Source organism: Peromyscus eremicus, chromosome 13 (genome assembly GCF_949786415.1).
Source record: "Peromyscus eremicus chromosome 13, PerEre_H2_v1, whole genome shotgun sequence".
Lineage (NCBI taxonomy): Eukaryota > Metazoa > Chordata > Mammalia > Rodentia > Cricetidae > Peromyscus > Peromyscus eremicus.
In genome coordinates, this window is record NC_081429.1 from 56,337,296 (window position 1) to 56,364,690 (window position 27,395).

The 27,395-nt window shown below is 41.7% G+C and overlaps 1 protein-coding gene across 1 annotated transcript in view; it reads left to right on the forward strand.

Annotated features, from left to right (window-relative positions):
* Positions 1-27,395, forward strand: part of Dnah7 (dynein axonemal heavy chain 7) — a 255,152-nt gene that overhangs the window by 135,664 nt on the left and 92,093 nt on the right. The window contains exons 34-44 of the mRNA XM_059278864.1: positions 2,576-2,707; positions 3,207-3,431; positions 5,497-5,694; positions 6,957-7,112; positions 8,446-8,614; positions 10,029-10,155; positions 11,120-11,339; positions 16,621-17,493; positions 19,167-19,396; positions 23,180-23,510; positions 24,571-24,917. Coding sequence (XP_059134847.1) covers positions 2,576-2,707; positions 3,207-3,431; positions 5,497-5,694; positions 6,957-7,112; positions 8,446-8,614; positions 10,029-10,155; positions 11,120-11,339; positions 16,621-17,493; positions 19,167-19,396; positions 23,180-23,510; positions 24,571-24,917 — 3,008 coding nt within the window. The remainder of the gene's footprint in view (positions 1-2,575; positions 2,708-3,206; positions 3,432-5,496; positions 5,695-6,956; positions 7,113-8,445; positions 8,615-10,028; positions 10,156-11,119; positions 11,340-16,620; positions 17,494-19,166; positions 19,397-23,179; positions 23,511-24,570; positions 24,918-27,395) is intronic.

Genomic DNA, 27,395 nt, shown 5'->3' on the forward strand with positions numbered 1-27,395 from the left:
ATTGAAATCCTGAAATGTATCTATTGTATGGTGTACATATTTTAATTTTCCAAATTCTGCAAAATGAAACACATCTATTTGCTAAATTTCATTTCTTTGTACACCTTTAGAGTTACTTCCTGCAGGTGATGGAGTTTGATTATACAAGGAACAAGTAGGAGATTTTTTTTACAATTTCCTTAGCTTGTTGCCAAGTGATGGGAAAATCTTTTTTCAAACCTTTGCTATTGACGTGGTGTTTTTTATGAAGTTCTGAGACCTCCAGCACATTTCCTATCAATAGCTGATCAATTTTTTTCATTACCTTGTGCTAGAGGACCTGGCAGACCTTTATGGGATCTGATGTGTGTTATATATATATGGGATTATTCCTATTCCTGACTAGTTCTTGTAATTGTGTAAATAACAAAGTTAATTCTGATTAATCAGGAATAAGTTCAGCAGTTCCAATTTGTAAAACAACTCTTTCTGCGTATTGATAGTCAGTAACTATATTGAGAGATTCTGTAAAATCCATTAGTACCATGAGAATGGCATACAGTTCTGACATTTGCAGAGAATCATAAGGCTTTTGAGCCACTTTACTTAAATTTCCTGATTTACATCCTGCCTTTCTTAATTTGTTTGCATCAGTATAGAATGTAGGGCCTCTAGAGATTGATGTTCCCTGTACAAGGAGAGGAAGGACTCAAATGTTTTGTTTTTTTTTTTAAATGAATTTAGCTCTCTTGCTTCTGGGATAACTGTTGTTAATCTCTCCCAAAAAATTACTGCAAGCTCTTTGCCAATAGGGCAGGGCCATTTGGTGTCAGGCCACGTTGGGCACCAGGTAAAATGAGAATCCACGAAGTCTGGATCCAGAATTTATTAAGGGATGAAATGGGAATAACACACTCACAAATATAGAATGAAGTGCTGCTGCTGCCTCTGTGCCCACCAGGGAAGAACGGGGAAAGCTCTGGAGCCATGTATCAGGAAACCTTCCATGTCCAAGAGAGCATGTGACCCTAATCCTCAGTTCTTATCCAGTCACGTACCCGGAGAAGACCACACCCATAGGGCTAGTCACCCCAATACCATTGGCTAAAGGGGTCAAATTCCCATAGCAGAAGGACAATACAGGAAATAGGGACTTCAAAATGTGAGGCAAAAGACCAAAGCATCTCGGGCAGTGCCTGAGGAATGAGAGATGTCGGGTGTGCACTGCTCTTTCAGAAGCTTGTCTGGTATGTGACAAACAGGAAGTAACCGTGCTCCATACCATCTAAACAGACAGGCTCTGAGAATCACAATAAAGCAAGGTACAGAATCTGTGTTTCTTTTCCTCTAGTGCGGTCAGATAATTTAAGTAAAGAAATGGACTTCCTGTGTCGCGGGCATGTACCTTGTCTATACAGCCACACCAAGCCTTTCATGTGAACTTCCTAGCGCGCTGACTTCTGTCCTCTCTGTAGACGTTATGAATGCCTGTTACAGTAATAGATGTCGGCCTAGGAGGAGCCCTTTGTGTTGGAGCACCCCATCAGCTTCCGTCCCATGCTAGCCAGAAGCTCCGTTTTGGTGGCCGAGTAGGAAGCTTGACACTTTTGGTCTTCAGAGATGACATCACAGGGTGAACTTTCACACCACAAGCACAAAGCGATACAGCTCTGAAGGTGGAACAGAGCTGTTGGAAGGGAAGCTGGCAGCTGCTTATGGAGAACACCGTCCTAGGAGATGTGCGCGTTCCCTGGTTTAGTTTACAAGCTGTAATGGTGAGATGCCCAAAACGTAAAGTGCACCATGTGTCCGCAGTTCCGCAGACATTGTGTGGACTCAGAAATCTATCGTGGAGTTTTTTTTCCTGGAACTATAGCTATGGATTGTAAATAGATCTTTAAGTGGGGTTTATTTATTAAACGTCACACATAGGTAAATTAAGTGCCATTTCTGATTTTTTCCATAGTTTGATTTATAAGGTTAACAGAGGATAGAATCTATGCCTTTGATTAAGATAAACACATGTCAGTATTTTTTTTTTTTTTTGATTTGAGAATTTGCTTGAGGTTTTATAAAGGGTACATAGCACCAGCTGCTGAGGTGGCTCCATGGCTAAAAGCACCCGCTGTGCAAAGCTGACAGCCTGAGGTCTAGTCCCCGAAACTCACAGCGGCCTGGTGTGATAGGCGCACCTGAAATATTAGCATGTATATGGTAAGATGGGAAAGAGGCAAGACAATCGCCCCGAAGCTCACAGGCAGCCAGTCTGAGCACAGAGAGGCAAAAAGAAGAGCCCCTGTCTCAAGAAGGCAGGAAAAAAAGGCCAACTACGGAAAGACATCCACATGGGTACCACAGTACACGCATGTCACACATACACATCACACTCGGAGTCGAAAAAGGAGTACATATTCTGTCAGTGCTCCAGGCAAGGAATGAACAAGTATCTCAGCATCCCTTCATAAATGAGAACCGGAAGAGTACCTTTTCGTAGACTCTGTGCCTGATAGGATTGAAGAGGCTCCATAAACGCGAGCTGCTGGCATGCTAGTCCTTGGCTTCATTTATTAATCGACTCTTCCTTCTGATTTTTCAGGAGCTCTCTCCTACTTCAGATACAAACTTGGTCCGCTCCTTAATGAATCTCATAGACTGTTTTATGGACGACTTCACCGATGAAAACAAACAGAAAGAGAGAAACGATCGAGAATCTTTCTCTCTGCTTGAGGTAAGGCGGCTCATTGTTCTCTGTGTCTTGCCATGAAAAAAAAAAAAACACATCTCTTGCTTTTGCCAAAGCGTCTTCATCAACAAGACCCCCTTTGCTTATGAAATTGGACTTAGGGAAGTTGTGGAAGCCTATGAGGGAGAGAGAGGCCTAGCCCAAATTTGAAAGGAAAGTATGTCTGGGTTTTCTGCCTATCAAAGTTAACTCCATGCTCCTTTAAAGATCAAGCTCCAGCATGAGTTTCAAACATGTGATTTATAGAACTACCTTTGTAAGCTTTGCCTTGGCTTGAATGCTTGCTTCCCATTGCATTACTTTAAAGATTTTATAAGACATAATTTGGGGGGAAATTAATTTTCATAGAATCCTTAGATGACCTGCTGTAGCCTGGTAGCTCACATACTTCCTCCCAGAGATGCCAATCTGGTTGATTTGATTTGCACTACAAGGATGGATCGAAGTGTCTCTTTACACTCTGTCTTCTCGTCTCTCCATGCAGGGCATTTTTCTGTTTTCATTGATCTGGTCCATCGGTGCTTCTTGTACGGACGATGATCGTTTGAAATTCAGTAAGATTCTCCGAGAGCTAATGGAAGGTCCAATTTCAGACATAACTCGAAATAAGTTTAAATTACAGAGTGGCACTGAGCAGACATCCTCAAAGGCATTGACGGTGCCGTTTCCGGAGAAGGGAACAATTTATGATTACCAGTTTATTCCAGAGGTGAGTTCTGAAGCAAGATGTGGAACCGCCAGCCTGGCAGTTTCTGCTGAGACGTAGCATGTGGTGGCTCTGGGACCATTTGTCCCTCACTGTTCACATGAACAGTGGGAAACAGAGGAAAGAATGCCTGCCAGCTTTGCAGTCAGACACCCTGAGTTCTAGTCCTAAAGAAGTTATTTTCTTCCTGATCAGTCTTGGATAAGTTGATTTTCTTGAATTTAGTTTTCCTCAGTGATAAAAAGGCCTGATACTCAATAGGCCAATTTTACCTATTAAATACAATGACACACTATGATACCTAGCCCAGCACCATGAGTATTCTATTCAAGGCCATCTCTTCAAGATCCGTGTGTGTGTTAGTACATTGCAGGCACAGAGTCCTGTAGAAATGCATGTACCTACGAACAGTTCCTGACGGACTGGATGATGAGACTTGAGTTCTGGTCATTAGTTTTGTTGTAATATCCACAAACATTGTGCTTAGAACAAACTTTGGGAGTAAGAGATAATTTAAGCATATATAAACTTAGTAGAATTGGGATCATGCTGTGTAATCATGGGCAGTTTCTATCCTTTTTTAATACTCAACAAAGAGTAAACTTTTCATGGCACTGGTGTTTCTTCAGTAGAGTTATTTCCAAGAGCTTCCCTAAATCTAGCAGGATGCTTTTCAAATCCTTAGTTTTTCCACTTTTATAAATACTGCTTTGGTGAAAATTCTTAGACATAAGTTACGGTATGCATGTCTGATTATTTCCTTGGGATAAATTTTTAGGAGTTTCTAATTTCTATAGCCCTTGATCTCTACTGCCAACCTCGTCCTACAAGGAGTTCTTGCTCTTCATCCTGCCCAACACATATTTGCTAATTTCATTCAAATTATTCATAATCCTGGTATTTCCAGAGAGAGGGAGGAGAGGGGCAGTGAGATGCTTCCTATGGAGGGAACGGGAACTCAGAGCTCATGGGTGGTCCTTCCAAGATCGTAGCCTCCAAGTGACTGTACACTTCCAGATTCCTAATTCTTAGTTCCTCCTTTCCCATATGAGTTTGAATAGATTATCAAGATCATGAAGAGGAACTCTTTTTCTCTCCAGTTCTATAAAAATCTGTGTCTAATTCTTGGACTGGATATGAATCTAGTACCCTCAACAGTGTCGTCACTAAATGTGTAACTGGCTATCAGAAGACATAAAAATGAACAAAATGCAGTGCTCGGTGTGAGCCCAAATCCTCTGCAGAAGAGCATCATGCCATAGTCTAGGCTCGGGGGATGCGAGGCAAAGGCCAAATGGATGAGACATCTGTTGTCTAGCATAGCCATCCGCGAGGACTGGTTGTGGGTATTTGGCAATGCCAAGAGGAGATGGGCCTGCATCTGATGCATTTTAAATCACCAGGAGTTTATTTATAATTCTGTATTAAGGATGGGTACGGCAGTATTATTTTTTTGGGGAAAAAAATTTTGAAACTTTATTATGAAAATCAAATTAAGTAATTCCCAAACTAATTGGATATAGCATAGTATTAATTCACAATAACCACAAACTAGGAAATCATACTATATTACAATGCAGTGTGAATGTAGTTAATACTGCTTAGTTGTATATATTAATGATTTAAAATTATATTTATAAATTTTCATAAAATAAATCTTGCCTGAAATAAGCATAAACGTTAAGTGGTATATAGTTAACTTTTAGGAAAATTATAGCCTGTTTTTGTTAACATATTAAATAAAAATTCCTTACTCTTTGCCCATTGATTCATCAAATTTTGTCAATGTGATTAGAGAATCCAGTATTGATCACTGGGTTGTCATAGCTGTGGCTTCAGAACTTCTGAAATGTCTGAACATTGCCATCTCAGTTTTAGTCACATGAAAGTCTAGTTTCTCCTCAATTTTCATATAAAATTTAACTCTCAGCCTGAGAGGGTGTTTGTTCCAAAGAATAAAACAAATGCGTAGATATCAGAATTTAATTGGCCTTGCTGTTTCCTCAGTTGCACAGAAGCACAGAGCCTGCTTTATAACTCTGCCTGTTTGTCTGTTTGCTGTAAACAGGGCTTGGGAAGATGGGATCAGTGGATAAGGAGATTAGGAGATGCTCCCCCAATTCCCAAAGATGTACAGTTTAATGAGATCATTGTGCCAACTCTGGACACAATTCGTTACTCTGCGCTAATGAACTTGCTGACCACTCATCAGAAGCCTACCATATTCGTAGGACCAACAGGAACTGGGAAGAGTGTTTATATCATTGTGAGTACTGTAGGAATGTAAATGTATCTGTTAAAGCAAGCGTGCTGTTCTAAGAATTATAATGTTTAAGGTTAGCTTAAATACACTCAACTATTTTGTTGTTTAAGTTACAGGGAATGTGGGAGGAATTGTCATTTATTTTAGAAAACTCATGTAAAATACGCCTTTTAGAAGAAGGAAAATCTTAGCTGTTTGTCTCTGGTGGGTTGCCTGCATTAGATTATAAGGTTTTATGTCACTAAATCATTGTCCCATTCATCATAATATTTTAGTAAGAAAATATTTAGGATGAGAATTAGGTCTCCTGAACATTGTTTTAGTAATTAGACCTGATGGTTACTTTTCTGAATTATCTACATCTGAGGGTTACTTTGTAGCGAGAGGACGGACTTTCCACCGTGATTCCTGAACCGCCCCAGCAGTTGGTTGTGATTGTGTGAGCTGCTGTGAATGATGCAGCCTAGACCCCAGCCGCCCCACACAGCTGGGGGGGGGGGGGGGGAGGTACTGTTCCCAGACTGTCTTCCATCCCAGTCATCCTGCATTCCTCCAGTTTCTGACAATGTTTGTTTCTGGTTCTTCTTTTCCCTTAATTTAAATTGAATCCTTTAATCATTCTGAAATAAATTTGGGTATACGCTAGTTGTCCTAGTATTACTCATTTATTGAAGAAAACAAGGCTTTTTTCCATTTATCCCTCTATCAAATTCAGCCCAGGCAATGGATTGTACTGGTATTAAAAACATTACTTTTCATAAAATTATATCTACCTATTATCTGTCCCTTTCACGCAATTGATGAAGGACCACTGTACTAACACTCGTCTTCCAGCGAATTCTGTTTGAAATGCAGCGAAGTTACTTAAGCTTGACTCACAGAAAGTGCATGGAAGTGCAGAGGTGGTAATGACTATCAACAGAGCCTGGTCGAGTCAGAGACGAAAGCAGGCTGAAATAAATTTGTCCCTCGCCCAGGCTGGAGGCAACTTTCCTCGCCTCTCGTCCTGGCCGCTTCCTGTGAAGAAGTAATGTATACTCTGAATGCGGTTGTGAAAATCAGAGAACACACATCCGTGCAAGGGACCTGGGCAGGCAGAGGCGCCCTGTTGGCACGGTAACTGTTGTTCCACACTCATTCCTTCCCGTGCGTTGTTCTGACTTGTCAGGTTACACTCAAGTTTGTCAACAAGGATGCTTAGTGTTTAGTCTGAAATGCCAAAGCATGTTTCACCTGCGGCTCACTCTGTCGTTCCTGTTCTGTAGAATTTCCTTTTGAATCAACTCAATAAGGATATCTACAAACCCTTGATAGTTAACTTCTCAGCTCAAACGACTGCCGCTCAAACTCAGAATATCATCATGTCGAAACTGGACAAAAGAAGAAAAGGCGTGTTTGGCCCCCCTCTGGGCAAGAGAATGGTAATGACCTTTTCTTCCTTCCATGTTTGTTTTTTCTCTCTTGTAACACTGGGCCCATCATGTCCACTGCTACAGTCTGAACAAGGAAAAGTAATACACTAAAGAGTGCTGTCTTTGGTTTATTTGTTTGTTTGTTTAAATGATTTATTTGTGGGGGGAGGGATGGGGGGGCAAGAAGACAACTTTTGGAAACGGTTCTCTCCTTAACCATGCATTCTGGAATTGAACTCAGGGCATTTGACTTCACTATAGGTACCCTTACCCTCTGAGATATCTCTCTACCACACTGGCTCTTTTCTTTTAAATGAATTTTATGTAAAATTTTCCCAGACTGGGGATATAGCATAACCAGTAGAGTACTTAGCTAGCGTGCATGGAGCCGTGAGTTTGTGGTGGCAAAAGCCTGTGATCTCAGCTCTCAGAAGATAGAGGCAAGCCTGTCAGAAATTCAGGGTCATCTTTGGATACATATCGAGTTCAAGGCCAGCCTGGGATACATAAGACCCTGTCTTAAAAAGAAAAAAAAAGAAAAAAGAAAAAAATCAATTTCCTCAAACAGGTCATAGTTCATATTTGTTTTGAAGACTTCCTATAACTGGTGATATGTGTGTGACACTGAGCACCATGGTGTTGATTCTAAGTGGCTGTCTTTAGAACTGAAAACAAAATATTGGTATGAAAAATGAGATTGTAATTCCTGTAAACATTCCTAGCATAATTTAATGCTTGCCTTTCCTTAAGAACTCTCTCTACCAAACGACTTATTTACGCTTTTCTGCAAAGAACTCCCTTCTCAACTGAGCCTTCGCCACTCAAAGGGTGTGCTCACCTAACATCCACACCTTTCTTTGCTATTTAATAAGGCAGAGTGTTCCACAAGGGAAAAAAAGTATTTTGAGAGGCAAATGGCAAAGAGGATTTACAAGCCTTGAACCACCAACCTATAAATATTAGTAATGAGAAGGTCTCCTTATTTCTATAAAAGCCTAAAGAAAATATTCTTGTTGGAAAAAGAAACCACCATTTCTCAGATATACACTCTATACCTCTAAGAATACAGACGAATAATCTGCCTCAACATCATTTATAAAACAGGACTCTAGGTCAAGTGATAATATTTTCTTTTCTATTCTTCTTCTTCTTTTTTTTCTTTTGGAGACAGTGTCTCACTATGTGGCCCTGGCTGTCCTAGAACTCACTATACAGACCAGGTTGGCCTCCAACTCAGAGATCTCCTGCCTCTGCCTCCCAAGTGCAGGAATTACAAGTGTGCACCACCATAAGGGGCTCAAGGGCTCATATTTTCTAATGTTTCTTCTCTTTTCTCTCTTAGATTGTCTTTGTAGATGATGTCAATATGCCTGCTCGGGAGGTCTACGGGGCTCAACCTCCCATCGAGTTACTCAGACAGTGGTTAGATCACTGGAATTGGTACGACCTCAAAGATTGCTCTGTGATTAAACTAGTGGACATCCAGATCATGTGCGCGATGGGCCCTCCAGGTATGCATTCTGTGTCTGTGACTACTCACAGAGGAAACCCCGCTGGCTGTATCTAAAGAGATGACAGGAGAAACCTCATTGAACAACTCTGAGTTACCGTGTCTGGGGAATTTATTTTCAGTGTGTTTCCATGGAGACCTACTGGAATGTACCACTACAGTTAATTTCCTAAAATGGGTGGCCCTGGTCGGAACACCGGCTGCCCAGTTCTTCCAAATCCTTGAGTATTTTCTGGGAGTTGACTCCTCCATTCTGAGAACCCAGATAGCCGCTCCTGGGCCAGCTGGCATCCATTCTGTGCCATTCTTGAATGCATCAGAAGTAACCATTCTTCCACACTAAGGCCCACCCCTTCTCACTAGTCTCTGGATTTAAAGTTTGCTAAGAGAAATTAAAACAGTGAGAACCCAGAGGAATGAACTCTTCAGTTTCCTTTACGTTTTCAAAGAGAAGTTTGTAAACTAAGCTGATACTGACATGCCTAAAGCGGCTTGATTCTGCTGACTGGAGAGCTTTCCTTGCGTTCTTTCTGCCTTCAATCTGGCATTCTGTTGAAAAAAAATTCTTCCCTGAATATACTGCTTCAGAGACTCTATTTATGCACAACATATGCTAAAATTATTATGTGCTTTTAGAATTACTTCTTTACTGAAGAGTATATGAGAAAATCCTTTTTTTAAGTAACTGTTGTTTGTCTGTGTATCTTGTCAGGCTGAGGGCTGGACCCAGAGCCTGGAGTACACTAAGCCTGTGTCCTTCTCCTAAGCTTTGACCTAGCCCTATTTACTTTAAATATGATACAGTTCTGGGATGTAAATGTTAAATGCTAAGTCACTTATGGAAGGAAGTCTTGTGTTTGAAAATATGATCGTTATCCTATGGAGGTAAGACAGTCTCCAGATTCTTAACATCGTAAGTAGCTAGCGAAGTGGCTACATGAACGTGTAGACTGGCCTTGTAGGAAATTAATCAACGTATGGGGAGGAATTAGGACAAAATAACTAAACTGAGTTTACTCAAGTAATTCAATTAGAAAAACATCACCTTAAGTTTGAGTTGAGGTAGTCTTGATGTTAGTGTCTCCCCAACAGTTAATTACTTTTCATTCTTTTTGTGTAACGTGAATTTATCACCTTCCAACTTACTTTAAATTGCCAAGTAGTGAAGAAAATACTTTGGTATTATTCTAGCAATATTACTAAGAATTATCCTTTCTAGAGCTCAGCAGTGGTGGCACACACCTATAATCCCAGCCTATAATCAGGAGGTAGAAGCAGATGGATCTCCATGAGTTCGAGGTTAGCCTGGTCTACAAAGGGAGTTCAGGACAGCCAAGGCAACACGGAGAAACCCTATCTTGAAAAACAAAAACAAACAAACAAACAAACAAACAATTATGCTTTCTAATCTTTAGGCGGTGGCCGAAATCCAATAACTCCTCGCTACATGAGACATTTCAATATCATAACTATCAATGAGTTTAGTGACAAGTCCATGTTCACAATCTTCTCCAGAATCCTGACCTGGCATTTAAGGATCTGGTAGGTAATTTAAGATTGCCTGACTTCCCTTTTTCATTAAGAAGTATATAGGTTTTTAGAAATGTATCAAATGAGTCATATTTATTACATGTTCTTGTGCAAGCATCCCTAGACAGAGAAAGGTGACAGATTCCCCTGTCCTAGTGTGAGAGCATAGCACAAAGCTGTCACTGCCTTCTGCTCTGTGGTTACCTTGAGTTTTCATAACTGAGTACAATTATGGCTGGAAAGAGGTGTCGAGTTTATGTTGTAACTTTGATATCCTCTGGTGGAAGCCTTGCATCTGACAAGGGCGTTTCCATGACCACATTTCAGAACAGAGACTTGAGCCTATTCCCTGGGGAAATGTTCCCTGACTCTAGGGATTCAGTTCTAACCCAGAAGATGAGTGGGCATCAGGGAACCATTCTTACCTGGCTGTCAGCCATCTTGGCTCTCTGATGCCCATTCTCAAGAAATTATTTCTTGCCCAACCCAACGGTGATGGATAGAGCAGACACCTGGCTTCTTGTTAAGCTAGGAGTTGAATGCAGCCAATCTTTCCAAATGAATAATCTTCCTTTGGATTTTATTCTACCCTAATCATATATTTTCCCTCTTTTATTCTTCTTTTTCTTTGTAATTTTTATTCTCTGAAAACTCTTATTTCTTCATGGGTTCTATTTATATAAAATTGAGAATACCAAGGAGTGAAAGAGCTAGAGAGGACTTAGCTTTGCCTGTGGCGGCTTTTGGCTGGTTCTATGCTTTTGCGCACAGCTGAAATCCACTAAGCCCGCTGAGCTTGCTGAATTCACAGGATTCCTTTGGACACATCATAAAATACTGAATGAAAAGCTTCTTGGAAATCAGTAAAAGTCTATTATAAACCAAATTGATTCAACCACAATTGAAAATGTCACATTAATCACATGAAGTGTTAATAGTGCTTGCTAACTTTTTTCTTACATTTTTTTCCCCTCAGTTATAAGTTTCCAGATGATTTTCTGGATTTGACCACACAAATTGTGAATGGCACAATGACCTTGTACAAAGATGCCATGAAGAATCTCTTGCCGACCCCGGCCAAGTCTCACTACTTGTTCAACCTTCGTGATTTCTCCCGAGTCATTCAAGGTGTTTGTTTGTCAAGGCCAGAAACAGCAGAGAACAAAGAGGCCATTAAGCGCCTGTGGGTTCACGAGGTAAAATTTCGTGGCATTCAAATGTGATTACAGAAAGAGCAAGAACTCTGTGGCAGCGGCTGAGTAAAAAGGAACACTTAGTGATATATGTTGTTGAGGTTCATTTAGGTGTTTGCCATTGTATAGGCCACAGTCACGGTAAAGTTTAAAGTATTTGATATCTACTCTTCCATTTTGACTATAGGCTGTCTTGAAGTATGACTTGACTTCAGCATTCAAGCAGGTTAGCCCTCCCTAGTTCCTTGTTGAAGCCTTTTGTGACAGGGCACTCTAAGCAGCTGGTTCTAAAGCAATGGCAGTATCTATTTACATCTCGCATTTGTGGATGCCCCAAAGAAAACAAAACTACAAGACGAAACAGGGTTGGAGTTCCTAGTTTGAGCACACAGAAGCAGTGTCTAAGTTCTCTGGAGGATGAGGCAAAGACACCCTGTTCTTTCTGTCAGTGTTCATTTTCTTCTAAAAACTTGGTAGAAGGAGGGAAGAGAGAAATCCCAAAAAGTGACATAACAAAAATAATAATTTGCTATTTTAAATGGTCACAGAGACTATAGAGAGGTGGAAAGAAAAAACCTAGTCCTACCCCATTTTCCATATATGAATAATATAATTGTTTTAATTTTTAATAAAGAAGCTAATAAAAAAAACCCTAGCAATTGGGATATGCTGCTATACTAAATCCTTGTGCTACAGTCAGTAAAATTTAAAAGATACTAAGAAACCAGTTTCTCAAGGCACTTTAGATACAATATTCAAATTTCTAAATCCTTACAAATGCTATTCTGAATCCGAGAGGCCATCCAGTGTACTTGGAAGTTATGGCCACAGCAAGGCTAAAGTTGTTCTTTGGAGAGTATGGCCTGGCAACCCCATCACTCTTGACTGTGGCTGAGTGTGTCCCACATCTGGGGATGGGGACAGAAGCTCCAAGTTTAGTGAGCAAATGAGCCATAGGAATACGCTGGAAGCAGAGAGGGGGCCACGGAAGTAGCATGACAGTCACTGAAGAGTGCACTTCCTGTCAGAACATGGCCTGTCTGTAACAGACAGTGGTCACCTGGAAAAGTCCAGCTCCTACACTGTGGAGAGGTCAGACCGTGCCTCCCTGCTGCTGTCCTGGGACAGAGAGTTAAGAAGCAGTGTGTGGCGACTTTAAGTTCTCCATGGATGGCACCTGGCTTTTCCATGCTCTTTGTCACAAACACTGTGTTGTACTAAAGCCTGTGATGTGAGAGTTCCCCCCAGTCCCTCAGGTTTACGTTGTCTGATTTTCATCTGCTCAGGGACAGTGTTCTGACGGCCGCTCTCTGAGGAGTCTCCTCCTAGCTCCACTCCCCTGCAGCCTTCTCCTCTCTCTCCTAGTCTCGTTCTTCAAGAAGCTGCTCTCTAGGTTTTAAAGGGAAGCCCCTCCTTCTCTGTGAGGTGTCCTTTTGTTTACATTTCTATCTATTGTATTGCGTCTGTGTAATGCTGCTCCTCCCACCTGGAGGCCTCAGCTTGGCCTTGAGTCCCCCAGTAAACTACACCTTCTACAGTGGGTTAGCATCTGTGTCCTCTCTAAACCCGCTTCAGCATCTACCATCACCTCACTGCGACTGTTACAATTGATGCATTCTTTTGGAAGGACACTTTCACCAAGAACTTTACACTGAGCAGCTTATCAGTAGCAAGCACTTTTTTTTTTTCAAACAGTTCTAGAGGCCAAGACGTTCCAAATCTGGGGAGTGGCAGATGTGGTGTCTGTGGAGAGCCTGTTTCCTTGTTTGCGGATGATGCTTTCTCTCTGGGTTCACGTGGTGGGGGGGCTCTCCAGTTTCTTTATATAACGTTAATCTACTTATGAGCACTCTGCTCCATAACCTAATTACCTCCCCCGAAGCCCCACCCACCCACTGATGCCATCATCTCGGAGTGAGGATTTCAACATAGAAATTTTGCAATTAAATAAAGATGTAGAACAAGGTAGCATTTCATCGTGAGCTCATCTTACTCTAGGAGGCATCTAGAACTTTCCATCTCAGGAACTTTGCCCTTTATCATTCTTTCTGCGGTATTTTCTCCCCATTAAATGTAAGGCTTGTGCTCATTTCTTAGCTATATCCTTATTACACAAGCCACCCCAACCCCACAGATCCATCAGTCATCACTTCGATGTATTTTTCCGAACACTTAACATCACCTGGCACGTTTTAATTTTTTTGTTCGCTTGCTGTCATTGTCACTGTGTCAGCTTTGGCGTATCAGTTCCTTTCCCCAGTGCCTGGCATGTAACAAGTGCTCAGTTACTAGTGACGAATGAGTACGCGAAGGGAGGAGGCAGGCAAAACCGACGCTGCATATGGACTTCATCCCTTGGGGCTGTCCATGCCATTGCTTCCTTCTAGCCGTTGAGTAGTTTACATATACTATGTAAATGTATATGTGTGGCACAACCGGCTTTCAGCCTTTTGCAGATTCTCTCAGATGATTGAACTTTAACAATCACTAATAGTGCTTGGGAGATTTAACAGGTCTCATAACAAAAAAAAAAAAAAAACCTTGTGATTTTAATGATTATTTTGTATTCTCATACATACATGTTTCTATGTGTAAGTTCAGAATTTTAGTCCAGTGGTGCACGGTAGCTGGTCTGGGTACTTTATGCCTTCTCCTCGGGGTGTCTGCAGGGCTTTCTGTCTGATATGGAGCCACTGGACCCAGCCACCTCCCTGCCTTTGGTCTGATCCAGCCTCAGTGAGGTCTCCACTGACCATGCTGTTTAATACTACAGCCCAGCACCCCACTGCACCCTGACCCTAGCAGTCCAGTCTTCCTGGTTCTGTGTCTTCCCCTCTTCCCAGACACTTGCCAACCCCCGGCCTGCTGCAAAGTCTGTCACGCTTATTGTCCATCTCTCTCAGCACACCAACTCCACGAGGAGGATTCCTTTTTTGTTTTGATTGTTTATCTTCAAGGGCCAAGAACAATATTTGACACATGGTTCTCAGCCTTTCAAAAGTGTGAAATATTGAACACAATACTCTAATCTGTGCTTTATTTCTGTTCACTCAAGAAAGTTTCCTTCGGGGCTTAATATATGTTGAAGACTGCAGTGGATACCCTTTTCCTTTCAAGGTATTGCTGGAAAGGACCTGATATGATTTCATAAAATTGTTTTGGAGGAAACTGGTTTTCCTCTCATTCCCTTTGGCTCCTCTATGGTGTCCAAGCTTTAGTGAGCATATTACCTAGTGTCCTTGTTAAATATGGGTATTCTACAAAAACAAAGGAAACATCATCCCAAAGAGGAAAAGAGATGGATGAGTTGAGTTTCACCAAAATTAAAATTTTGCATGCTGCAAAGGAATCTATGGAGACAGAGATAGTTAGCCACATTTTGGTAAGTGTGAAGTACCCATAATATACCAGAAAGTATTACAACTGAGCTCACCATAATAAAACTCAACGCTTGGCATGCTAATTTTCAAAAGAATACCCTCTGAGTGAGTTAGAGAAAGAGAGAGGTGGAGTAGGCAAGCAAGAGAGCACACTAGCAAAGCACCTGCTTCCTACAGAAAGATCTACTGTTCTATCAGATTGGGGGCCCTTTGATATCATTCAGCAGGAATTGTCTCCTTCAAGGCCCAGTCTCCAAATGTGGGGATGTGTAATTCAGTCCAAAATGAACTATAACCGCAGGACAGTAATATCAGCATGCAGAAATAATTGTTGAAGACAGAAGACTTGCTTATTTATTGGGGCCCCAAATCATATGCATATAATCAGATTTATTTTAATATATTGTTTCTGGGATAGATTCCACCAGACATGTGTTAATGGAATAGATGCCCACCACAAGTCTGAAACAACTGTCCCCTGACCCAAAACAATTTTCTAAAAAATGTACTTAAGAACACAACAAATAACTTTTGCCAATAACCTTAAAAAAGTTACCTATCTAGGAAAAAAGGAATGTCTTGGGAAGGGTGGTAACAAACTCTGGCTTCCAGTAATCGTGTCCTACGACCTGGGTCTGAGCTATCAGCTGGGGTGCTCACTCACCTTCCCAGGGCCTCCGTTCCTTTGCACACACACCGTCCATCAGTCTCTGCAAATTACTTTCTAAAGTTTATTTACTTGTTTATTTTGAGATTATGCTACAATTACAACATTTCTTCCTTCCCTTTCTTCCCTCCAAACCCTCCCATATGCCCCTCCCCAGGTCTTCTTCAAATTCATGACCTACTCTTTCGCTAATTGTTAGTGCATGCACATATGTATGTGTACATATATATTCCTAAACATAATCTGTTCAGTCCTTACAATGTTACTTGTATGGATGCTTTCAGGGATGATTGCTCGGCATTGAATCATTTGGTTTGTTCTTCCCTGGTTCAACCATCTCTCACACTTCCATTTTTCCTCAGTTGCCTATTGTTCTTTGTGTAGGCTTGTGACCTGGTGGGCTGTTCCTGGTCCAGTTTGTCTATAAGTATCATCCCTGTTTAACTCACATTTGGGCAATTTTGTTGGTGAGACCTTGTGTATGTAGCTTCTGATGTTACTAGGAGACACAGTCTCACAGTAAACTCTCTGATCTTTGGCTCTTAGATCTTTCTGCCCCCTTCCACACTGTTCCCTGAGCCTTAGGTGTGGGGGTGTTTTGCAGATGTATCCACTGGGATCGGACTCCATAGTTCTGCCCTTTCATTGGTTGTGGTTTTCTGCAGTAGTTTACATCTGGTGCAAAGACAGGTTTCCTTGTTGCGGGGGGAAGACTACAGTTACCTTGAGAAGGACACATGTTGATTGATTTCTGTTAGAAATGATGCTGCTTTAGTAAATTAGTGGCTGTAGATTCTCCTGCGATAACCATGACTTCACAGCGCTGAGGAGTTAGCTAGGTTTTGAGAACCAGACATGATTTTCCTCTTGTAGAGTAGGTCTTCAGTGCAGTTAGAGAGCTGTTGGTTACCAGCAAGGTCTGCAGGTCACAACTGTACCCTTCGGGTTATCATGCCATGCTGTTCATTGATATGGTTCATAGACATTATGGCTGGGTACAAATTACTTTACATTTATTGTCACTGAAGGTAACCATTGTATCAAATAGACATAATTAAAATTAATGTTTAAACTTTATTATGAGATTGTCTTAAGTATTCACATAGGCTTTTGATAAAACTTGTGGATATTTCATGACAGTATTTTGTATTACCTATTTTCTGTTTTATAATTTACATGCAATAAATAAGCAAACTTCAGAACTATTATTCTTAAAGCCACTTTTAAACTTATGCAGGTCCTCAGAGTGTATTATGATCGCCTTCTGGATAATACTGACAGAAGTTGGCTTATCAACTACATACAAGAAATCCTGAAAAATTACATGCAGGAAGATTTTCATGACCTATTTAGACACTTGGATTTTGATAACGACGGCATTGTGGAAGAAGATGACTTAAGAAGTTTAATGTTTTGTGATTTCCATGATGCTAAGAGGGAAGACAGCAGCTACAGAGAGATCGCCGACGTGGACACTCTCCGGATGATTGTAGAAAGCCACCTAGAGGAATACAACAACATGAGCAAGAAACCCATGAACCTGGTCTTATTCCGTTTTGCCATAGAACACATCAGCAGAATCTCCCGCATCCTGAAGCAGCCGAGAAGCCACGCTCTCCTGGTAGGCGTCGGAGGCAGCGGAAGGCAGTCGGTCACCAGACTGGCTGCACACATGGCTGATTATTCGCTTTTCCAGGTGGAGATCTCCAAGGGCTACGGTAGCCACGAGTGGCACGAAGATTTAAAAGTGATCTTGAGGAAGTGTGCGGAAGGGGACATGCAGGGGGTCTTCCTGTTCACAGACACACAGATTAAAAGAGAGTCATTTCTGGAGGATATCAACAACCTGCTCAATGCTGGGGAGGTTCCCAATCTCTTTGCTTTAGACGAGAAGCAGGAGATCTGTGAGAAGATGCGACAGTTAGATCGCCAACGGGATAAGACCAAGCAAACAGACGGGAGCCCCATAGCCCTTTTCAACATGTTTATCGATCGCTGCCGCAACCAGCTGCACGTGGTCCTGGCCATGAGTCCCATCGGAGATGCGTTTCGGATTCGTCTTAGGAAATTCCCTGCTCTTGTTAACTGCTGTACCATCGACTGGTTTCAGGTATTTCCATGTAAAATTCAGACAGAATTCTAGAAATGTTGAATCTCCATCATCATGAAATATTTTATAGACTCCACCCCAAAATGTAGGTTAGCAAAATCTTTACTTTTATCATAATGTATCATATGCAGTTATAACAACAGAAATCATTACAGGATTTCAGTCATTAATCTCAATGTATTACAGAAAATGTTAGGATTAACCTGTTCTTATATCAGGAGCGTGATGGCAAACAGCATACTTGAGGTCCTAGCAGAGAAGAGTTTGGGAAGGGACTGGTCACAGAAGCATGGGCAGAGTTAAGGGAGCCGAGGTCATGGTTCGAGAAGACGTGTAGAACTGAGCTTCAGACCCACCTTCTGGCTTGTTCAGTCCTCTGCCCTATTTACAGAACCCAACAAAAATCAAAAGGGAAAACATCGTGGGGGGTTTTGTGGTACAGTTCTGTCTCAGAAAGCACAGAGCTGAGTGCACAAGGACAAAGAAGCTGTGACAGGAATGGGGGAGAGCAGCCAAGTGTGTGAAGACTCAGATCTCCCCTGACTTTATGTTTAGATCACAAAGCAAACTCTGAAGGTGCAGCACACGTGTGGCTGACGTTCTGTATGTAGATCTAAAACAACCCTTTATGATGCTGGAAATTCACACAGGCTCTATACCTCTGTTACCACATAATCTATTCCAGGCAGGCATTCTTTGTTTACTTCTTTCTTGCTTTTACCGGATAATACCGTAACAGCTGGAGACTCAGAAGTACATATAGGGAGCAAAGGCTTTCTACAGACAACCTTGAAGAGAAAAAAATTAACCAAAAACCACGACCTTGGCAGAGATGAGAACTAGTGAAAATGGAGCTGGGTGGAAGGGCCAGGAAGGGCCGAGCAGTTAGGGTAACAGGAGCAGAGGGAAGTGGTATGGTTGAGGTCAGAAAGGCAGGAAGGGCCAAATCAGACTGGGAAGTGTGCTATGGGGGTGGTTTGTATTTTGAAAAGATATTTTGTGTCTTTATGGAGAATGAAGACTGCTGGAGGGTCACACTGGAACCTACTGGCTAAGGATAACAAAAGCTTGAGTTAGGAGAGTGGTGGTATGGAAAGAAGGTAAAGAGTTGAGAAGTTATTTTAAGGGGCTGAGGAAGAGGAGCAGATGAAGGGTGAGTCCTGGGTTTGGACTCCGGCATGTTGGTGATCGATGGTGATGTTCACTGAGTTGAGGAAGAATGCAGCTCATGATGGGAGGAATCGTGAGGCAGGCCTTGTGACTCGGAGGTGTCACTGAGCTATCCGAGAGATACCATAGAGGTAGTCATTTACGTAACTGTTGTTTAGGGGAGAAGTGTAACTACTGTGAGGAGGATTAAATGAAATGGAACATATCATGCACAGAAAAGCTCATATTGAGTTCAGATCTCCCCTTTCTTTGTCCTGTCAACACTCAGTAGCAATTGATCTAATCCCAGAGCGAACTGGAGAGAGTTGCTGCCTACACTAACCACCGCCCTCTGCCCTAAGCAGGCAAGGGCAGGAAGAAAGCTCTTCGTGAATGTGTCTTTCCCTCTCCACACCTTAAACTATTCCTCTTGATCTCTAATCCACAAATCACAAAGGGCTGCAGCAATAACAGAAGAGTCCCATGACCTTGGTAAACTGCTAAAATATTCATTTTCAATTTAGTCGTGGCCGGAAGATGCATTAGAAGCAGTTGCTTCACGGTTCCTGGAAGAAATTGAAATGTCAGAGGAAATCCGAGAAGGCTGTATTGACATGTGTAAAAGCTTCCATACTTCTACTATCAACTTATCAACATCCTTCCATAACGAACTTCAAAGATATAATTATGTGACTCCAACCTCTTATCTGGAATTGATCTCTACCTTCAAACTGTTGTTAGAAAAGAAAAGAAAGTAAGGATGAAAATTTCTGTTTGTAAGTAAGCTATGAAAGTTTAAAAAATGTTTGTATAAAAATGACACAGCAATGATAGGATCACATACTTTAACCTTTTTATTAAAACTTTGAGATTCAGTCCTTAAAGAGTCTGAGGGTAGGAAGCAGGTCTTATTCTTAGGTTTAATTATGTTGCCTAGTACACCATAAATTTATCATTTCATTTACTGCAGGAATGAAGGTGGTACATTGTCTATCTGAAAATATCAATATGGAGTGCAAGAGGTGTATGCTCCAGCCAGTGCCAACATGAGTGTTCAGAGAAATGGACCTCAAACTTCCTTTGGTCATGAAAATTAATACTTGGAATGCACATTCTAAAATTTAAAACTTATTACCACCAAAACTGAAAGTGGAAAGTTTAGAAAATTTTAGTGATCTGTCCTACAATGAGTGTTAACATGAATTTTCAGAAAAGTTGGTCCTAGACTTTCTTTGCTTCTAAAAATGAGTACTTGAGAGGCTCATCATAAAATGTAAAACTTATTAACGTTAAACTTGAAAGCTGGAAACTTAGAAAATTGTAGTGATATCCTGTAAGGACGTCTGCAGTCTCATAGGCTCACTGAAGTGAATTTTATGTTGCGTTTACTGTCTTTATGAAGGGAACAGAGGCAAAGTTAACACATTCCCTGCAGCAGGTAATGGCTGGCTTTGCATTTTCACCCTTGATGTACTTTTATCTTGGACTTAACAAATCAAGTTTAGTTACTTAAATGAATATGGTGAATCAAGCTCATCCATATTATGAGCCACAATTATACATTATAAAATTCTGAAGATTTTTTTTTTAAACCTAAAACAGAGATCATAATCTGTGGCTCAATTACATTCTATTTACAGTAGATCTCAAGACTATTAACCTAATAGAGCAAATTCTTTTAAATATTAAAAAATACTTGAAAAAGATTCCTTAACATGAAATATTAGTATGTATTTCCATAGTTAAATTCAAAGTCTCCCAGTGGCTAGTTCAAAAGCACAAGCATTTTGAAGTGTTGTTTCTCATATTGATCATGATGGTACCCAGATACCTGTACAACACTCCTTATCGTTGGACTATCTGGGTCCCTGTGGTCCACACCCTAGAGAGTCTTACCATTAGTAATGTTTCCATCTGTCTAATGAAATCTACAATTCCCATCCAAAGCTGCTACATGACTTGACAGGATTTTGCTTGTTCTTTTCGATTTATCTATGTTGGAGGACCATAAATTCTCAGAGCTTAAATTTTGGATCTCATCCACAAACAAGGCTCTTAAGTGTACACTCCCAGTACTTAGGGTTATCCTAATTGAAAGCAAGATTAAACTAACAATGTATAAACTTATGGGAAGGTTAAAAAGTCACGGCTTTCTGAGCATTTCAAATACTCTTTGTTTGTTTGTTTGTTTTGTTTTGTTTTTTCGAGACAGGGTTTCTCTGTGTAGTTTTGGTGCCTGTCCTGGCTCTTGCTCTATAGACCAGGCTGGCCTTGAACTCACAGAGATCCACCGGGCTCTGCCTCCTGAGTGCTGGGGTTAAAGGCGTGCACCACCACTGCCCAGCCTCAAATACTCTTATTACCCTTTCACATTTCTATCTTTCACCTTTTCCCCTTCATAATTTCTTGCAAATTAATTAAAATATAATTATATCATTTCTCCCTTCCCATTCTTTCCTTCCTTTATCCCCTCCCATGCCCCCTCTTTTCAAATTGATAGCCTTTTAAAATTATTGTTACACATACACACACAGAGTCAAATGCACAAATACAACCTACTGAGTCCATTTGTGTTGTTTGTGTGTATGGTTTCAGGGCTGACCACTTTGTATGAGACAGCCAGTCAGGGAGCTCATCCCTGCGAAAGGCTAATTCTCCCTCTCTCCATACTCGATAGCTGCCTGTAGTTCTTTGTCTTGGGTGGGGCCCAGTGAAATTTTCCCCCTCTGTGTTAGCACGTCTGCTGATGCTGTTGTCCAGGTCTTGGTTTATGTAGCCCTTTCTAAGAGAGGCGGTCACACGGAAGGCCTCCCAGCATCCGGGCTCTTAGAGTTTTTCTGCCAACTCTTCTCTGATGTTCCCTGAGCCACGGCAGGAACAGTGCTTCAGGTGGAGCTGTCCAGTGGGGCTAGGCTCTCTACATGCCACTGATCTTTGTATCACGTCCAGCTGGGGTTTTTTGAACCATCTCCATCTGCTGTAGAAAGAAGGCTCTTTGATGAGGGGTGAGAACTTCACTTTCAAATGTTCTTGCAAATTGAAATTTTTAAGTTCTCTCTTCATTTTAGCTAGAATTCTTACCTTGGGTTTGTGCTTCTTTTTTTTTTTTTTTTTTAAGATTTATTTATTTATTATGTATACAGTATTCTGCCCGCATGTGTCCCTGCAGGCCACCAGATCTCATTACAAGTGGTTGTGAGCCACCATGTGGTTGCTGGGAATTGAACTCAGGACCTTTGGAAGAGCAGTGGATGCTCTTAACCACTGAGCCATCTCTCCAGCCCCGGGTTTGTGCTTCCTTGAGTAGATTAAACTCCAGGTCTTCCAATAGCCACCTAGCACCTAGAAACAAGTCATGGTGTTGTTGCCTGTGAAAAAGTCAGCGCCTGAAGTTAGCAAAGGGTCTCCTGGGGTGAGTGTCCTTACCAAAAAGCAACACCTTCCTAAGGCTTGCTCCCAGGCCTCGCTGGAGACTAACTCACACCCAGCACAGGACTGTGATCTACAGGCAGATCTGGCTCCTCCATGCTCATTTTTGTCAGATATTTTGCTTTCTTCGAAGGAATTCAACACTTGATAAAAATGTGCATTTCTGATCTTGTCTTCCTTCTCTATGACAGTCTTTCCAGTGGTTGTTTCTGTTTTTCCTTTTTTGGGTTACTTTGTATACCTCAAGCTGTCTTCCCATTCCAGCTGTTTTCTTGAAAATTTTTGAAATATGTCACCTTTGAATATGTCATATTTTAAAATGAATTGTTACAGATAAGGAGACTTTTCTCAGTAGAGAAACATATATAAATACAGGTAAGTATTTTAAAGAATATTAAAATAATAAATTTTAAAGGGCTTAAAATTATTTCCAATCATTTATTATTCCTTTAAAAACATCATTTTGCACAAAAAGTTGAGTTTTAATATGTCTCACTTGTCCCTTTCGTCTTAATAAAAAAATTCCTATTTCAAGATGTAATACATTTTTAAATTTAAATACCTTTTAAATACAGGTCTCATTGTGTACCCTACACTAATGTAGCCCAGCCTGGATAACCTCAACTTCCCAACTACTGGGAAGATGTAATATACTTTAAATATATTCTCATCTCTGGCAATATTCAAAATGATGTATTTGGGGCATTGAAGTCTCTTTAAAGTAAGTGATTATTTTAAAAAAACACTATAGATTTGTTGGAAGTCATTCACCAAGGTGACAAGGTGACTAATGTTAGAGTTATCGCGTTCATTTTGTTATAGGAAGCACTCTGCCTTATTACCAGTGTACTTATTTATTCTGTGGGGTTTTTGTTGTATACCCAGAGGTACTGGAGACACCCAAGGGACTAAGATCCAGTGTTTGTCATAACTGTGCATAATCCAGCATAGCTGTGTTCATGTTTTTTTTTCCCTAATCAGCTAATGTCTGTGAAAGCCTCTTAGACCACACCTTTAGTTCCTTCAAAAGGGGTGGAACACTTAAGATGCCCCTCAATGTGGTCAGCAGGCCCCTACCTCTCAGCCGTTTCCCTCTCTCTCCTTCCAGCGAAGTGATGAAGATGAAAAGGCGGTATGAAGTGGGCTTGGATAAACTGGACTCAGCCGCGTCCCAGGTCGCCACCATGCAGACTGAGCTGGAGGCGCTGCACCCCCAGCTCAAGGTGGCCAGCAGGGAGGTTGACGAGATGATGTTGATCATTGAGAGGGAGTCCATGGAGGTGGCCAAAACCGAAAAGATAGTGAAAGCTGATGAAATAGTAGCGAACGATCAAGCCATGGCTGCCAAAGCCATCAAGGACGAGTGTGACGCTGACCTGGCTGGGGCGCTCCCCATCCTGGAGTCTGCACTGGCTGCCCTGGACACCCTGACCGCGCAGGTGAGAGCGGTGCCGATGCTGGGGATTGGCCGCTGGGGACCACAGTCTAGCTTCTCTCAAATCACCACCCACATTTAAGGAACCTTTTTCAGTTGTCAAGAGGATTCCCTTGTTATCTGAAAAAGAAATGCATCTTCATGAGAAAGGCGTTTTTGAAAAGGAACAGAGCTGCCAGTTGTCACCACCACTACTACTACTACTACTACTACTACTTTGTTTTAAAATTTTATTGTTGCTATTTTTAAAGATTTATTTATTTTTACTAGTTCTTCAAGAGTTCCATACAATGTGTTTTGATCATATCCACCCCCCTCAACCCTTCCCAGACTCATTCTCTTCCCCATCACGGCAGCTCTTTCCAGAGCTCAGTGCTGCTCGCTCCCCACTGTGAGTTCCTGTGGCCATCTTCTGTTGTTTTAACTTTTCCTCCCAACGGACTTGTCCAAATTCTTGCCATGGTTCTACCATTGCTGCCATGTCTGTGCTCCTTAAGGCTTAGTGTAGATGTAACCAACTGTCTTATTAAATAAGAAACACAGAGCCGATTCAGAGAAGAAAGCCAAGAGGTCAGAGCTAAGAACCTTACCCTTCCTGATTCAGCGATCCTCTTCAGCCAAGAGAGCTCTCTGAAAAGGAGCTACTTCCTGTGTGTTTGTCTTTATAGCCTTTCTCTTCTGCCTTCTCATTGGTTGTAAACCCAAACACATGACTGCCCCGTCACTGCCTGTCTGTAGAGACTTCCAGGTCTTCTATGGTTGGTATTGAGATTAAAGGCATATGTCTTCAATGCTGGCTGTATCCCTGAACACACAGAGATCTACCTAGCTCTGTCTACCAAGTGCTGGGATTAAAGGCGTGCGCCACCACCGCCACGCTCTTGCTATGGCTCTAATAGCTCTGACCCCCGAGCAACTTTATTTATTAACATACAATTAAAATCACATTTCAATACAAATAAAATACCACCATATCTTAGTTTGAAAGTATGAGCTTATTAATGTGATTATAATTGAACGTGCAAGCAGATACTTTATTAATAATTGAAACATCACTTTTCAAGGATATCACAGTGGTCAAGTCCATGAAGAGCCCCCCTGCTGGTGTCAAGCTCGTCATGGAAGCCATCTGCATCTTGAAAGGGATCAAAGCTGATAAAATCCCCGACCCAACAGGCTCAGGGAAGAAAATTGAGGATTTCTGGGGCCCCGCCAAGAGACTTCTGGGTGACATAAGGTTTCTGCAGTCACTTCATGAATACGACAAGGACAACATTCCTCCGGCTTACATGAACATCATAAGGAAGAGTTACATCCCCAACCCAGACTTTGTTCCAGAAAAGATTCGGAATGCTTCAACAGCTGCCGAGGGTCTGTGCAAGTGGGTCATAGCCATGGATTCCTATGACAAGTAAGTGGGTCATAGCCATGGATTCCTATGACAAGTAAGTGCCGGGAAGAAACCCGATCACCATGCTGGGTTTCCTCGCCTGGTCATGCGGACAATAGAACATTAGAAGCCTGTGTAAGAGAAAAAGATTTTCAAGAAATGTGTGTCTGAATCTCTGTTTTCATTCTTACTAGAGCCCAAATCATAGCCATTAAAAAGAATGTATAGTTTAATGATTTTTCACGTTTTGGGACTTAGGACTACTCTCGACTAAAAAATTCCAAAAGTCTCCCCAAAGCTTTTGTTGATTTACCATGTTAGAAAATTTAATTGGAGAGTTTATAAACATTTATCAATTCATTTAAAAATAACAAAATTATGGCATGGTAATAAAAACAAATTATTTTATGTCATATAAATGTAAATTTTATTTAAAACAAAGAAGAGATTGCTGTGTGGCTGAGTGGTAGAGCACTTGCCTAGCATGGACGAGGACACAGATTCTATCCCCAGCACCAGGGGGCACAGATATTTGGGCTGGAGAGATAGCTCAGTCTGTAGCATGATTTTCTTACATTCATGAGGACCCATGTTCAAACCACAGAACCATGTAAAAGAAGCCAAGCATGAGGGCACTTACTTGGAATCTCAGCACTGTGCAGGCAGTGATTGGCAGATCTTTGGGACTTGCTGGCCAGTTATCTTAGCCCTTCAAGTTCCAGGCCCGCTGGAGAGACTGTCCCTGAGGAATGACACTAGAGGTCTTCCTCTGGTCTCCACATGTAAGCCCACACATGCGTGCCTGCACCTGCATGCACATAAGTGCCTGTGCACACACATAATGCACAATACTATATGCACACACATATGCACCATACTATATGCACACACATATGCACACATGCTATATGCACACACATAGAAAGGGAGAATTAGCAAGAAGACTGCTTTTTACATACCTTGAAGTCTTTTCAATGTGTGTGTGTGTGTGTGTGTGTGTGTGTGGTGTGTGTGTGTGTGTGTCTGGAGCATATGTACATATTTGCATGGGTGTACATGTGAGTACATGCGCAAGTATATACATGTAGTGGTCAGAGGTCAATGTTGGGTATCCTTTCTCCAAGGCTGTCTACCTACCTTCCTTCCTTTTTTTTTTTTTTTTTGAGGCAAGGCCTTTCATTGATTTGTTAGCACTAGCTGGCCACTGGGTCCTAAGGATCCTCTTGTCTCTGGCTCATTGGCACCGCATTTACAGATGCAAGCTGATGCACCTGAATTTTTACGTGCACGCTGGGGCTCTGAGCTCACACCCTCATCTTCTGCAGCAGGCACTCTCCTGACTGACCCATATCCCCCCCACCCTCATCATGTGGTTTGACATGAGATGGACAGACAGGAAAACCTTCCCCTTTCAATCCAATCTATCTCAATATGTTGCTTCGATGGAAGTCCATAAGGAAAATTTAAGGCTGGGAATAAAGCTCAGTGGTACAGTGTTTGCCTGCATGCATAGGTTTTGGGCTCAGAGCCTCGGAAACCCCCAAAACCACGCTTAGAAAACCACCTGTGAGGTGGATAGTCTTCTGACATTCGAGGACTTTTACGGCTATAAGGAAAACATTTATATCCTGAACAAAGTAAGTAAAATCAGGAACTATTATATGATGTGTTTTGAATACATAGTCAATGTGAGTCATTATATATATTTAATATTATATTGTATAATCATATTTATTATGTTATGTTATGTAATTATAACACACATACATAACTATTAGTACTACACATGTTTCAGACCAACCACTGTACTCTCAGCTTAAGCCCCTTGTTGCTTAGACTTCTTGAGGATCTGTATCTAACATAGGTCTGTATCGCATCCACTGTGGCAGGGCGTTCCAGGCCCTGTGGCTTTTTTTTTTTTCCTATTGTTTTTAGTAAACTGGAGTGGCTTGGTCTCAAACAATAGGCTCCCTCTCCGAGATGATGAGTAGGTATTGCACACTGAGACACAGGGGCAATGTGTTGATTTATTCCCCACTGGCCTGCCTCATGGAAGGAGTCCTTATCACATCAAATCCCCACACTGAATTGAAGGTCTGTGAAACTATAGCGAGAAGTCCCAGGGAGTCTGCTGAAGGGGTATAGGGAGTTTATTAGGACGTAAATTGGAGAGAACAACTCACTAAACAGAACAAGGCAAAATCGTCCCAGTGTCTTGGAAGGCTGATGTCCTATCCCACGCTGCTCCTGCTGCCTGGGTCAGTCTGCACCATCCAAGCCCATGAGGGAGAGAAGAGAGCAACGCAAGGCGTACATGCCCCTCAGGTCTTAAGCTAGCCTCAAGGCCACGCCCCAGGAACTGGTACCTCAAGGTCATAGGTGGAACAGGTACCCACTCCATGAAACTGTAGATTTGAGGTGACCAGAGCTGTCAGTTTGTTGTGACGAGTGCTACCAGACTCCTTCACTGTTGTGGCTCCTTACTTTTCTCTGCATTGT